The sequence below is a fragment of the Corylus avellana genome, chromosome ca5 (genome assembly GCF_901000735.1).
Source record: "Corylus avellana chromosome ca5, CavTom2PMs-1.0".
In the NCBI taxonomy this organism is placed as follows: Eukaryota; Viridiplantae; Streptophyta; class Magnoliopsida; order Fagales; family Betulaceae; genus Corylus; species Corylus avellana.
The window spans coordinates 27,059,194-27,074,411 of record NC_081545.1 but is presented as its reverse complement, the minus strand read 5'-3'; the positions used below and the strand labels follow the sequence as shown (position 1 = coordinate 27,074,411).

Genomic DNA, 15,218 nt, shown 5'->3' with positions numbered 1-15,218 from the left:
GGAGTCACTGAGTACCATGATAGATAAAGCTAATGGGATGGGGGTTTTGACGGGGATTCCTACTTCTAGGAGGGGCCCTTGGGTAAGCCACATTTTTTTTGCAGATGACAGTCTCTTATTTTGCAAGGTTAGTGTTCTACAATTGGAAAGCCTGACTAATATTCTTCAACTTTATAAGCTGCATCAGGGCAACGACTTAATAACAATAAAACATCTCTGTTCTTTAGTAAGAATACGCTTGTGGAGGAGAATGAAGCATCCTGGCAAAGGCAGGCATACCATGCACCTATCCAAAGGTATGACACCTATTTGGGTCTTCCAGCTTTGGTTGAAAAATCCCGAAAAACAGCATTAAAAGGCATAATTGATCGGGTGTGGAAGAGATTACAGGATTGGAAGTTGAAATTCTTATCCCAAGCAGGTAAGAAAATTTTACTCAAGGCGGTAATACAGGCGATTCCATCTTATTGCATGAGTATTTTTCTATTGCCAAAATGCCTTTGTTCGGACATGAATTCCCAAATGTGAAAATTTTGGTAGGGTAATCAAGAGAATGAGACCCGAATGAATTGGTTGAGTTGGGAAAACATGGGTATGGCTAAAGCTGTGGGAGGTATGGGTTTCAGGGATTTCAATTTCTTTAATAAGGCTCTGTTGGCAAAATAAGGGTAGTGACTGTGGAAGCATCTGGATAGTTTAGTGGCGAAAATTATGCAAGCAAAGTACTACCCAAATGGGTCTTTATTGGAGGCTAAGGTGGGTGGTAGGCTGTCTTTTGCTTCTGCATAGCTCTTGTGAATTGTTAGAAGAAGGCTTACTATGGTGCATTGGGAATGGATCGACGGTTCGGATATGGAAGGATAGGTGGCTTCCTAATCCATCTTCTTTTCGTGTTGTATCTCCAATCAATGTCCTCAATCCATATGCTACAGTGAAGGAACTTATTGATGAGGATTTGCATGGGTGGGACGTCCAAAATTTGGAAAGAATTTTCACTAATGAGGAGGCCCAAATGATTCTTACAATTCCCATTAGTAGAACAAATAAGCCGGATGTTATGATTTGGAGAGGTACAGCAAATGGCGTTTTTTTCAGTCAAAAGAGCTTATCATATGCAAATGGAGGTTGCAGCTAGGGAAATGGCAGAGAACTCCTCACGAAAGGGAACTACTGGAGTTTGGAAAAAACTATAGGTTTTGCCAATCCCAAATATGGAAAAAAAATTTCTTTGGCGGGCTTGTCACAATATCCTCCCTACCCGAGAAAATCGGCCAAAGAGGAAGATAATAAAGGATCTAGTGTGTCCGATTTGTGGGTTTATGGTTGAAACTGGATTCCATATCTTATGGCAGTGTCCAACGACGATTAATGTTTGGGGTATGGGCTTAGTGAAATTCCAAAAAAGCTATTATGCAGGTCCAAGCTTCTTGGAAGTGGTGGAAGATATGTTTCGGAAATGCACTCAAGAGGAGATGGCCCTCTTTGTTGGCCTAGCACGACGAATATGGATGAGGCGGAATGATATACTGCATGGCGGTGCTTTTTCTCATCTGACAACATTGCTAAAATTGGCATAACGGGCACTGGAGAGGACGCTCAGGGTAGAAGGAATGCAGCTATGCCCAAGGATGATTTTGGACGTTTGAATCCCTGGTGGGCTTTGGATCAGGGCTGGTTGAAAGCATATTGGGACGCTTCCCTTGATAGTATGACTGGACGTATAGGTTGTGGCGAGGTGATTAGGGACTTTCGTGGGAATGTGGTAGGGGCAAGATGCATTTCTTGCAGGGGGAACTTTTCAACAGCGGCAACTGAATCTATGGCTGCCTTGCTGGCCATAAAGACGTATCGTGAGATGGGGATTACGCATGTTCAGCTGGAAGGGAGATGCCAAAAGTGTCATTGAGGCTGTCAATTGTGAGGAGGCAGATTGGAGTAGACTGGGGCACCTATTAGCCGACATGAAGGTGAAGCTTCAGCTTTTTACTCAATGGAAGATGTGTTTTGTGAAGAAAGTAGGGAATCAGGCGGCACATCGCTTGTCTAGATTTGCCGTAAAACAGGGAGTAGATAATTATTTGGAGCGAGCCTCCTGAATGTATTCGTGATACTATTTTGCTTGAGCAAATTGCTCTAGCACAGAGATTTTATTAAGAAGTCGATAATTTTCTCAAATATATATATATATAATCATTATTTTCATTATTTTTTGAAAATTTTATAGCATTTGTAATTAATGCAATTGGTATGAATGTATTAAGTTGTAACTGCCAAGAACTTGGGAACCCTCGGACAATTCGTGACCTTCGCCATTTGGTTAAGGAAAAGGACCCCGTTTTGGTTTTTCTTATGGAAACCAAAATGCAAAATAAAAATTGCGACTATATCCGAATAAAATTGGGTTTTGATTATTTGTTTGGAGTTGATAGTGTGGGTCGTAGTGGTGGATTACTATTGATGTGGAAAAATTCTTTAAATGTTGCCGTCCAAAATTATAGCCGCCAACATATAAATGCGGTGATTGGTAGTTGTGGTATACAACCCGAATGAAAATTCACCGGGTTCTATCGACACCCAAATACTGTAAAACGGAAAGAATCTTGGGCTCTTCTTAGACATCTCAACTCCCTCCAACCCACTCCATCGGTTTGTATATGGGATTTTAATGAAATAGTGAATCTAGCGGAGAAAAAAAGGGCTCATTATTCGACCTAGGGGGCAAATAGAAGCATTTCAACATGCTTTGGAGGATTGCCGACTTCATGATCTAGGTTTCAAGGGCCCAAAGTACACTTGGAATAATGGGCATCCGGGTAATGAGTACACTTTGGAAATACTAGATAGGGCGGTGGCCAATATGGAATGGAGTGCCTTATGGCGGGATGTGGGAGTGGATGTATTGACTTGTTGTAGTTCAGATCTTCTTCCGATTCTTCTTACTATAAACAAGAGGGAGACACCTAGAAGGAAACAGTGGAGGCCTTTTCGATATGAAGTGGGACGGTCCAAGAATGGAGATTTTCAAAAAAATGTTCATGAGGCATGGGTGGTGCGATATCCTTGTAAGGAACCATGGATGGTTTTCAGATGCAAGTTATAGGGATGTTAGAAGATCATCAAGCAATGGGTCAAAAAACAGCAACCACTGTTAGAGAGAACTATTCTTGAGAAGACAACAGAATTACAAAAAATTCAAGAAGCGGCAAATCCACTCAATACACAAGCTGAAAAGGTGCTCAAAGAAGAAATAAATGTCATGCTAGAACAAGAAAAGATCAAATGGCGACAAGGAGCAAAGGAGAATTGGTTGAGAGATGGTGATCGTAATACCAAATTGTTCCACGCCTGCGCAAATCAGAGACAGCGTCAAAACCGGATTGAGCAAATTGTTGACCGCATGGGTCATACTTGTAGATCCCAAGAATGGGTGGAGAAGGCATTCATTAACTTTTATCAAGACTTATTTACATCGGCGTGATATTGATGATTGCACAGGGGCTATTGAAGGCAAATTGTCGGCAGACATGAAGACTTTTTTACTTGCTACATATTTAGAGGATGAGGTCCATAGAGCTTTGATGCAAATGGCACCCCTAAAAGCGCCAGGTCCTGATGGCTTCTCGACAGATTTCTATCAAGAGCAATGGAAGACAGTTGGCAGGGAGGTATGTACTATTGTGTTACATTTTTTTAAATGGAGCTGCTTTGAATGCTAACATCAATGAGACACATATTGCTTTAATCCCAAAGAAGACAGATCCTGTTTGGGTATCTGATTTCAGGCCAATTAGCCTGTGCAATGTCATTTACAAAATCATTGCAACGGTATTGGCAAACCAACTCAAGTTGGTCCTTCCTTATGTCATATCTGCAAATCGGAGTGCCTTCATTCCGGGAAGGCTAATTTCATATAATATTGTAGTAGCTTATGAAACTCTACACTCTATGCATACTAGACTATGGAGTAAGCTACATGGGGATTAAGCTAGACATGAGTAAGGCATATGACCGAGTGTAATGGGCTTTTCTCGAAGCAGTGATGCGTAAAATGGAGTTCTTGAAGAGCTGGACTAGGTTGATTATGAGTTGTGTTCGCTCAGTCTCCTATGCTATTCTTGTCAATGGCCAGCCCGCTGGAGACATAAAACTCTCAAGAGGGCTTAGGCAGGGGGATCCATTATCCCCTTACCTTTTTCTCTTATGTGCGGAGTCACTCTGTGCCTTATTGTCTCGAGCTGAGAAAAATGGAGTGCTAACAGGGGTTCCTACTTCTAAAAAAGGCCCCCGTTTGAGTCATTTATTTTTTGCAAATGATAGCCTAATATTCTACAAAGCAAATTCGGTCGAGTGGAGAAGATTAACCAAGCTTCTAGAAAAATATGAAGTAGCCTCAGGACAAAAGCTCAACAAGGAGAAAACTTCCATCTTCTTTAGTCGGAATACAAGTCTGAAAAAGAGACAGGAAATTACTCAACTTTCGGGACTCCAAGCTACTCATAACTATGAAAAGTATCTTGGGCTTCCAACCTTAGTTGGGAAATCGAGGACACATGCTTTTGTAGGTATAAAAGACTGAGTTTGGAATTGCCTTAATAATTGGAAGACTAAGTTTCTGACGCAAGCAGGGAAAGAGATTTTAATTAAAATAGTGGCGTAAGCTATTCCAACATACTGTATAAGTGTCTTTTTATTGCCTATAGCTCTCTGCAAGGAACTACAAGGAATGATGCATCGATTCTGGTGGGGACACAAGGAGAACACTTCCAAAATACTCTGGATGAGTTGGGCAAGAATGGGTATTTCCAAGGATCAAGGTGGTCTGGGTTTCCGTGATCTGGGAACTTTTAACAAAGCACTTCTAGCAAAGCAACTTTGGCAACTGCTACAATGCCCAAAATCTTTGGCTGGAAAAATTTTAAAAGCCAAATATTTCCCATCCTGCTCCATTTTGGAAGCAAGCCTAGGTAACCAACCCTCCTTTGTCTAGCGGAGTTTTATGGCGACTCAACCAGTTCTCAAAAGTGGACTTCTCTGGAAAGTTGGTAATGGGGAGGACATTCGTGTATGGGGTGATAAATGGATCTCGCAGGCAACCATGTACATGGTGCATTCACCGCAGAAGATTCTTGATCGGAATGCTCGCGTTTCGAACCTTATTGATCCGACCATGAGAACATGGAAGGGTGGATTGTTGCACAGATCTTTCTAGAAGACGAAGCCGAGGTAATTCGAAGTATGCCCATTAGTCCTTTGCCTACAAAGCACCAACTAATCTGACGGGGTACCAAAAATGGATGTTTTTCTATTCGAAGCACCTATTTCTTGGAAATGGATTGTATGGCCAAGCAAGGTAGTGGAACGCCCATAGCCATTGAAGGGATAGCATGGAAGGAAGTTTGGACTCTCAAGATACCAAACGTGGCTAAGCTCTTTTTATGGAAAGCTTTACATAATCTGCTACCAACTAGGATGAACCTAACAAAGAAGGGAGTAGACCTGGACACTTTATGCCCCATTTGTGGACTAGCAGATGAGACGGTGGCACACATCCTTTGGACATGTCCATCATCGGATGATGTGTGGGGAGGTGGGCCTATTAAATTACAAAAATGTGGTGGAGTGGGTACCAATTTTCCAAATATTTTTGAGTCAATCCGTGGACGATGCACAACAGAGGAAATTGAATTGTTTGTTGTCTTGGCAAGGAAAATTTGGTTGAGGAGGAACTCCATAATTTTTGGAGAATCTTTTCTCCACCCGACGAGGTTAGTACAGGAAGCTTAGCCTTTGGTGGAAGAATTTCAAAGAGTGAACACCATGAGCCACTGCGAGGTAATCACTGACAACAAATTAGAGACGGTGGTATGGAAACCTCCACCATGCAACATGATTAAGATAAATTGGGACGCTGGGATTCACTCTAAAGACGGGCGTGTTGGTGTGGGACTTATAGTCCGAGACTCAACTAGTAAGTTTATTGCAACATGAAGCTTATCTTTGACCTTTCAAACTGATCCAACTTCGGTTGAAGCCCTAGTTGCGGTGTATACTATCATTTTCTATAAGGAATTGGGCTTCAACAATATTATTTTCGAAGGTGATTCCTTGCAAGTTGTCAAGGCTATTGGTTCAGTAGAGTCACGTCTTAGCAGCTATAGGCAATTCATAGAATGTATACAGAACGAGCTGCTCTCCTTGGGAAATGCCAGATTTGAGCATGTAATGAGGGACGCTAATAATGCGGCGCATATGCTTGCAAAATTGGCTACCACCCATGTCACTATGTCTACTTGGTTGGAAAACACCCCACCAAGTGTAGGTGATATTGTACGAAGGGAACAATCTACCACCCTTCTTGTGTGATCTTTTGACGGATCTTTTGAGATAATGAATATTTATAATAGGGTTAAATACTAAATACCCCCTCTGGGATTTCATAACTTTATTTTTTCCCCTTAGGGTATCATTTTTATCACAAGAGGTCCCTGTAGTTATGATAATAAACCAAATTAGTCTTTATGTCAGTTGACTGTTAATTAACTTAACGGAATTCCACGTTGACCAATCAAATATTGACACGTGGCACCCACTTATTTTAAAAAAAAAAAAAAAAAAAAAAAATTGGGAATTGTTGCTTTGGAGCCCAAGGAGGTGGCAGTACCCCATCGGCACCGGATGGGGGTGGTTGGGCACCTCCATAACCAGGGGTAATTTGAGCCTCCCGATTTTTTCTCTTTAAAAAAAGGAAAAGTACTTTTTTTTTACTTTAAAAAAAAAAAAAAAATTTAAATGGGTGCCACGTGTCAACATTTGATTGGTCCACGTGGAATTCCATTAAGTCAACTAACGGTCAACTGAGAGAAGAACTAATTTGGTCTATTATCAAAACCACATGGACTTCCTGTAATAAAAATGAAACCCTAGGAGAGAAAAAATAAAGTTATGAAACTCCATAAGGTATTTAGTATTTAACCCTTTATAATATTCCCTATATATATATATATATATATATATATATATATATATATATATATATATGCTGTTGGTATGTTTAGGTTGGAGAATTTCTATGTTTTATCTTTCTTCATTAATGTCATTATTATTGTGCAATCCTATAAATATTTTAATTAATACAATTGGCATATTAAGGCTGGACAATATTTATGGTTTACCAAGTAATGTCATTTCCTATAAATATTTTAATTAATACAGTTGGCATATTAAGGCGGGATAATATTTATGGTTTACCGAGTAATGTCATTTCCTATAAATATGTGTGTTTTCTAGGATAAAAATATTTATGTCTACACTTTTTAAATCTACAAACTCATATGTGTTTATTGAGCATGGCAGCATGGGTGGACTTAATAGTTTTCTTCCTATGCTTTATGCATCTTAGCAGAAATCTGGTTGAAGCGGATTGGGGATTATCTTTAAAGGAAGAACTAAAATTCAAGAAGCGGCTAATAATTCTTAAAACTTCTGCAATTAAAAGCATTCAAGTAAGATTTTTAAAAGTTATCACTTTTAATTCTTTATTTCTATGCATATTTCAAATATTTTGCATAAGATATTGAACTATTGATAAGGATAAAAATCAAGCTCCTTATCCTAGGACCTCAATATAAGAAATTAAGAGTCATCCATGGGCTCAAGCCACACTTAATCGTAGTAATATAATTGAATGCCATATAAATAATTTATATATCCTATTTTATTTCATATTATTAGAATCCAATATTTTTGAAAATTTATTGGCTAAATCTAAGGAAAAATAGGAACTTTAAATCACATATAGGAAACGTTGAACAATAACAATTTGAAAAGTTCTTTACAAACTAAATTTGTATGAGATCCAAACGGCATACATATATATAAGTTTGATTTGATTTGAAATCTGCAGACAAGAGATGGAGATATATACGATTGTATGATTTCTACAAACAACCTGGACATCATGTAAGTATCATTTTTTTTGGCCCCCGACAAAGATATATTCTTCAAATACATGATGGGTCATATTCAACAAAATTTGTCTGGTCATTATACTATGAAGAAGAGAATTATCTATTTGGTTTTTGGCCCCCCGACACTGTTTGGGAAATTGAGTGAGTTTGGCAATCAAGCTGATTGGGGAGAAGAAGTTTACAGTCCATTAGACAGCCTAGTCCCCCTATGGGTACTGGCCTTACTCTACCTGGGACAGATACAAACCATTTCGCTCATAGTCGGCGAATTGCAACTGCATATGAGAACGCAAAGTTTAATTTTGTCAATCCAATCGATTCAGAGGTGTATGCATCTAACCCAAATGCATACAATATTAAAGATTTAGGATATATCAATGAATATTTTGGACGTCTTATTTGTTATGATGGTCCTGGTGGAATCAAAGGAGCTTGAAACTATAGTTTTACTAATTCCCATTTTAATAATAATTAATGAGTTTTCTCAGGTTATCAAGTTAATTTGTATTAAGTGAAATTTAAAATTCAAGAAAAGCTTATTGACATACATGTGACAAGCAGGACCATTAGCTTCTTTGTTTCTTTCATTTTGTTGGTTAGAAACGCTGATTCTATAATTTCATGTAACTTGTGCACAAGACTCATCTCCACCATTATATAAATAATTTTTCATTGCAATGCCAAAAAATATGATAGGGAATCTACACTTATAAGACATTGATTGCGCTCAATATGTTGTGTTACGTACACCCCGACTTTACCAAGTAAACCATAAGTAAAATTATATGAGAACCCCCATTTATTTGAAAATGTATCTCATCACCCATGTTTACTAAACAACCATGTATGCAAGGTTTTTACAAATGAGTTTTAATAAATGTATGGCTAAATGGTAAACCAAGTTATAGACAATTTGCTACATAGTAATAAGTCAAAATAGTATTTCCTTGCATTTTCTTACTACATAATTAACTTCACATTTCATAATATGAAGCGATAAAATAGTTCATAACATAAAAAGTAAAACATAAGTACTTAAAATCAACATAATTTAAGTACATAGCTTTGCATAACATAACATATCATAACATGACATTTCATAACATACATATCATAATATACATATGAAGAAATTCGTGAGCCTAACTCATCTCAAAAAATCGGTTCAATAAGAGAGGGTTGTCCATTCTTTATAAACATGCCCAAGATCTTGTCCACAGGCAATGTGAGACTATTTCTCAACACCCTTCCTCACGTGCAAGCCGGTATTTTTTTCTGGTCCTTGTTATGGGGTAAGTAGTGTGGAACTTCATTTGTCCTGTAGTAGGCTCTAATACCATGAAGAAATTCGTGGGCCTAACTCATCTAAAAAAAACTGGTTCAATAAGAGAGGGTTATTCATTCCTTATAAACATGCCAAAGATCTTGTCCATAGGCAATGTGGGACTATTTCTCAACAACATAATCCTCTCAATCACAAGCAATTTTGCCGCCTCCAACCTAGAAGAACTAAAAATTGCAAGAATCTCACCTTATTTGAACAAACAAACCAAACCACAAAGAATCACAATGCACAATACTGTGGCTTTGGGCGGATTCTGGCAGCGTCGCTCGGTGGAGGAGGCGTTGGTGGTTTAGGCGTAGATGAGTAGGGGTAATGTAAAACAATTTTTATTTTATTTTATTTTATTTTTTGGTCTATGGGGATCTTGGTTAGCTGATCGAGTGTTTTCATATATAATGTATTTGGTGTTTTTAACTAGCTTGTCAAAATTTTACTAGAGGCTACAGCCCATCTTGATTGAAGGGGCTCTCTTATGAAAAACATTACTAGTCTTGCAACTAGTTTTACCGAAGAAATAAAGTCTTGGAGTTGGAGATGAAAGCAAGCCGAGGAGAGTCATTCTCTTAAGGTGCACGAACCTTAAAAAGCCTCTAAAACCTATATGAATCTCCACTAGGAAGCTGTAACAACCATTGGAAGGAAGCTGAAGCGGGAAAGGCACTATTAAAATTTGATACAGGAGTCGATGAAGAGTGGTACTCTATATCTAGTAGTGCAAGTCTCCACTACAAGATCAAACCATAGAGAGACTAAAACCCAAAAAATCCAAGGAACCCAACAATAAATACATAAAAATAATAATAATAATAATAATAATAATAATAATAATAAAGCAACAAATGGAGATACAAATACAGCAAAACAACAAGTTTATAGAAGAATAGAAAGAAAAGAAAAGAAAAAGTTTATAATAGAAAAACAGAAAATCAACAAAATAATCTTCAAAATAATCTTCAAATTTTAATTTAAAAATAATGGTTGAGAATTGAAAAATCCAAATTACTCACATTTATTGTCAGTTAGTAGTAGTTGAATCTGGATTATTAAAGGCTATATGTCTTAAATGATGTTCATTTAGTTATTGTCAATTTATAAAGAAATTATAATCATCACTTTCATTATTGTCATTATTATTTGACAATTTTATAGCCTTTGTAATCAATGTAATTGGTATGTTTAGGCTAGAGAATTTCTATGTTTTATCTTTCTTTATTAATGTCATTATTATTGTGCAATCCTATAAATATTTTAATTAATACAGTTGGCATATTAAGGCTGGAAAATATGTTTGGTTTACCAAGTAATGTAATTTCCTATAAATATGTGTGTTTTCTAGGATAAAAATATTTGTGTTTACACACTTTAAATCTACAAACTCATATGTGTTTATCGATCATGGCGGCAAGGGTGGACTTAATAGTTTTCTTCGTGTGCTTTCTCTATCTTAGCAGAAATCTAGTTGAAGCAGATTGGGGATTATCTTTAAAGGAAGAACTGAAATTTAAGAAGCGACTTATAAATCTTAAAACTTCTGCAATTAAAAGCATCCAAGTAAGATTTCCAAAAGTTATTCTTTTAATTCTTTATTTCTATGCATATTTCAAATATTTTGCATAAGATATTGAACTAATGATCAGGATAAAATTCAAACTCCCTATCCTAGCACTTCTATATAAGAGATTAAGAGGCATGCATGGGCTCAAGCCACACTTAATCGTAATAATATAATTTAATGCCATATACATAATTTATATATCCTATTTTATTTCATATTATTAGACTCCAATATTTTTGAAACGGTTTTTAATTTATTGGCTAACTACTCTAAGGTAAAATAAGCACAGAGTAATGCTACAAGTCCTTCTTGTGTCACTTTTGTGTCTCTCTAAGAATGATATGACTCTTAAAATCACCATTGGGTTTGTGATTAATCATTATTGGATTTTAATTTGAAATCTGCAGACAAGAGATGGAGATATATACGATTGTATTGATTTCTACAAACAACCTGGCTTTGATCATCCTTTTTGGAAGAATACTACATTTGAGGTTGAACTGTTAATGCAAATCTTTTTTCTTTTCAACTGCTAATTGATAGAATTGATATCGTTCTAACCTTTCAAGAGTATCATTGCAGATGAAACGTAAGTTGTTTTCACAAGGAATGAGAGCCAAAGGGAAATTACCATTAAATATTGGGCTAAAAGGTCCAGGGTGTCCTTATGGAACAGTTCCTATAATAAGAATCAGTAAATATGACTTGGCAAGAGCCAAAATGCTTTCAAAGATATATTCTTCAAATATCGACGAAGAACCTGGACATCATGTAAGTATCATTATTTTTTTTGTGCTAAAAAAAATGTATTACTTTTTGTTAGTGAATCTACCCTAGTGTTAGTGATGCAAGTGAATTAAGAATATGGTTATCTCATGCAGTATGCAATACTTCGAACAAAAATTGACCCCAATAGGAAGCTTGCTGGAATTGAATCATTTATTAGCTTATTTCATACAAAAGGAGTTACTGGGTCTCAGTATAGTGCATTCCAGATGACACTTTCAAATGGTTTTGACACCATAAAAACAGGTTTCACGGTAATTCCCTATTTTAAGATAGTTTATCATTTGCTAATTAATAGACACAAACATATATATACTGAACAAATTTCTTTTTAGGTAAATCCTTTATTGTTCAAAGACAACCAAACTCGGCTATTTGCGCACCTCACGGTGGGTTTTTGTAGATTGTGTTGAGTAATTTCATTTTTGTTTTTTTTTTTTTTTTTTAACTATTTGTAACAGATCAAATTAAGGATTTATATTTCATATTTTTCTATTGAGAGAAAAACCTTTTATTCTATGAACTCCTTCTACCAGATTGATGGAAGAACACAATGTTTCAATCAACAATGTCCTGGATATGTGCAAATAAATTCACAAATGCCTCTAGGTTGGCCAATAGATGTGACTTCTGTTATAGGTGGACCGCAATTTGCCCTTAAATTGCGAATCAATAAGGTATGAAAGGGAATATGTGATTTTAGATGTTCGTTAAATTACTAAACAAATCCATAGCCATGAATATATGTTTTACACTAAATTTTGTTTCATTTTTACTTACTATCACATGGTAGGAAATACTTGACGGGCCATATTCAACAAAATTTGTTTGGTCATTATACTATGAAGAAGAGAATTATCTAGTTGGTTTTTGGCCCCCGACACTATTTGGGAAATTGAGTGAGTTTGGCAATCAAGCTGATTGGGGAGGAGAAGTTTACAGTCCATTAGACCAGCCTAGTCCCCCTATGGGTACTGGCCTTACTCTACCTGGGACAGATACAGACCATTTCGCTCATAGTCGTCGAATTGCAACTGCATATGAGAACGCAAAGTTTAATTTTGTCAATCCAATCGATTCAGAGGTTTATGCATCTAATCCAGATGCATACAATATTAAAGATTTAGGAAATATCAATGAATATTTTGGACGTCTTATTTGTTATGATGGTCCTGGTGGAATCAAAGGAGCTTGAAACTGTAGTTTTACTAATTCCCATTTTAATAATAATGAGTTTTCTCAAAGTTATCAAGTTAATTTGTATTAAGTGAATTTTTTTTAAATTCAAGAAAAGTTGATTGACATATATGTGACAAGCAGAACCATTAGCTTCTTTCATTTTGTTGGTTATAAGACATTGATTGCACTCAATATGCTGTATATAACCAATATTCCCTTTGATATATATCCATTGGAGATTTCCATAAGCATATCCATATATTGATGTTTTCCAAAAAGAAAATTGTATAATAAGTCCTTAAGTCAACTCTCTAAAATTTAAAAATCTTCAAGTTATTTTTTAAATTTAGATAAAACTCATCATCCCCTCATATATATATATATATGTGTGTGTGTGTGTGTGTGGTGTAGCCACTTCCCAACCTTCGTTAATAAAACAATTACAACTAAAACTATATCACCCAAAATAAATAGAGCTTATGAGGCACAATTTGAGTTTCCAACTATATATAGCTACGCTAATGGTCCCAACCAACTAGCCCAATGCAGCTCTGGGTCTGGTGCTGGTGGGGTGATTACCCCAAATGTACGTCGACACTCGGGGCAGGCAACACTTGTTCCGATGGCGACCATAGCCACGAGGCATTCTGTATGGAATATATGTGCGCAGGGGAGGATGCGTAGACTGTCCCCTTCAACCAACTCCATTTGACATATTCCACAGTGAGTGGTTTCAAAAGCACCCACTTCCCCACACACAAACACTAGACTTGGTAACCTTTCTATCACCCGCCTTGGCTCCCCACGCAAGTAAGCAAGCCATGCATAGCGTAGTCCCAAGCTTATAAGGAATATTGCCACGCCCACAAGCACTAAATAAATAACATTCCAGAACAGCTTATTGTCATCATTATTACTAGAGGAATATTGGTAATTAACGTCATTATTTGATGCTGAAACTCTCGTAACAAGGACAAAGAAACTTATGTAGTAGATGATTCCACGAGCCTGCAATAAATTAATAAGTTTAGATTATTTTTAGATAAAAATAAAAATAACATTTGTACGTATGATTTAAATTTTGTTTTTGTTTCTCTTAAGGCTTTGTTTGGTAATGGGGATGGGGTTGGCCTAAACACTGTTCATCACCATTTTTCAAAAAAATCAACATCAAAATATTCTAACTTTTTCACTTTTAATATCAAATCATTCACTTTTTATTATTATTCAAATAAAAAAATTACTACAAAACAATACTTTTTCACTTTTTCATACCACTTTTTCATTTTTTTTATACCAAACATTCTTACTTTTTTTCACATCAATCTACATCAACTACAGTGTTTAGACCACTTCATTTGCCAAACACCCCCTTAGTGATATATCAGCTTCTATCCTAGGCCCTTTTCTTTTTTGGTTTTTTCTTCCCAGTGTTGTGTTGTGTTTATTAACAAGCTAGACATGTAATAGGCGAATAAATTAATAAGTGTACAAGTATTGGAAAAGTAAGTATATAAATATAAAAGGTACTAATTGAATCACATAAAAAAAAGGTCAAGTCGTGATTGACCAATTTACACAAGCTGCGTGTTAAAATTCGAATTATTTTTTAACCAAGATTGTTCTAATTAATATCAATAAATCTTGAATTTTTTTTTTCTTTTATCAGTTTCCAATCTTTATAATTTTCACGCGAAATTTTTAAAAATAAATTCACATCACCATTTTGTATTGGCTATTGTACTTTTTGTTTGCTGCTAATATGTTACAGTACTATAGAGATAATTAATAATATTGATATTGTCTTAAAAATACTTCCAAGGTTATATCTGGACAGAGTTTATGCAATTTATTTGCCTTGAATAATATGACTACATTAATTTCCACTACTTCTCCTCCCCACCCCACCCCACGTTCCCCCTTAACAAAAAAAAAAAACAAAACAAAACAAAACAAAACAAATTAAATAAAACAAAACAAAACAAAGCAAAATGAAGTCAAGAAATTCGGCACCGGTGAGTGAGTAACATATTTACAGATCTCCTAATATTAGTAGAAGAAGATCTTTTACGTACCTTGAGAATATTTGTCCTAGAAAAAGCAAATAATATAATAATAGCCTTCTGCCATGGCGAAATGTAGCCCCTGTACAATTTAAAACAATGCGTTATAACAAAGCCTTGGACTACAAGTTACATCATTTTTTTTTTCTCTCAAAGAAAATACTAAAACAGAACAATAGAAAGAAGATTATGGTCATAGACAACCTCGTCTCTATTTTCGACGTCCCATTCGGTGGCGAAAGAGGCTGATAATGTCCATTATCCGCCGGAAATTGAAAAATAGTCGCTCTATCCGACCCACTGGCCATCAAATTGGTTTCGAT

At 36.2% G+C, this 15,218-nt stretch overlaps 1 protein-coding gene across 1 annotated transcript; it reads left to right on the top strand.

The window, feature by feature from the left end:
- The first annotated feature begins 10,707 nt into the window (after positions 1-10,707).
- Positions 10,708-12,848, top strand: LOC132182055 (protein neprosin-like). The gene is made up of 7 exons (XM_059595262.1): positions 10,708-10,863; positions 11,275-11,361; positions 11,450-11,638; positions 11,749-11,907; positions 11,989-12,042; positions 12,190-12,330; positions 12,447-12,848. Exons 1-7 carry the CDS (start codon positions 10,708-10,710, stop codon positions 12,846-12,848), a joined length of 1,188 nt encoding a protein of 395 aa, XP_059451245.1.
- Positions 12,849-15,218: the final 2,370 nt, after the last annotated feature.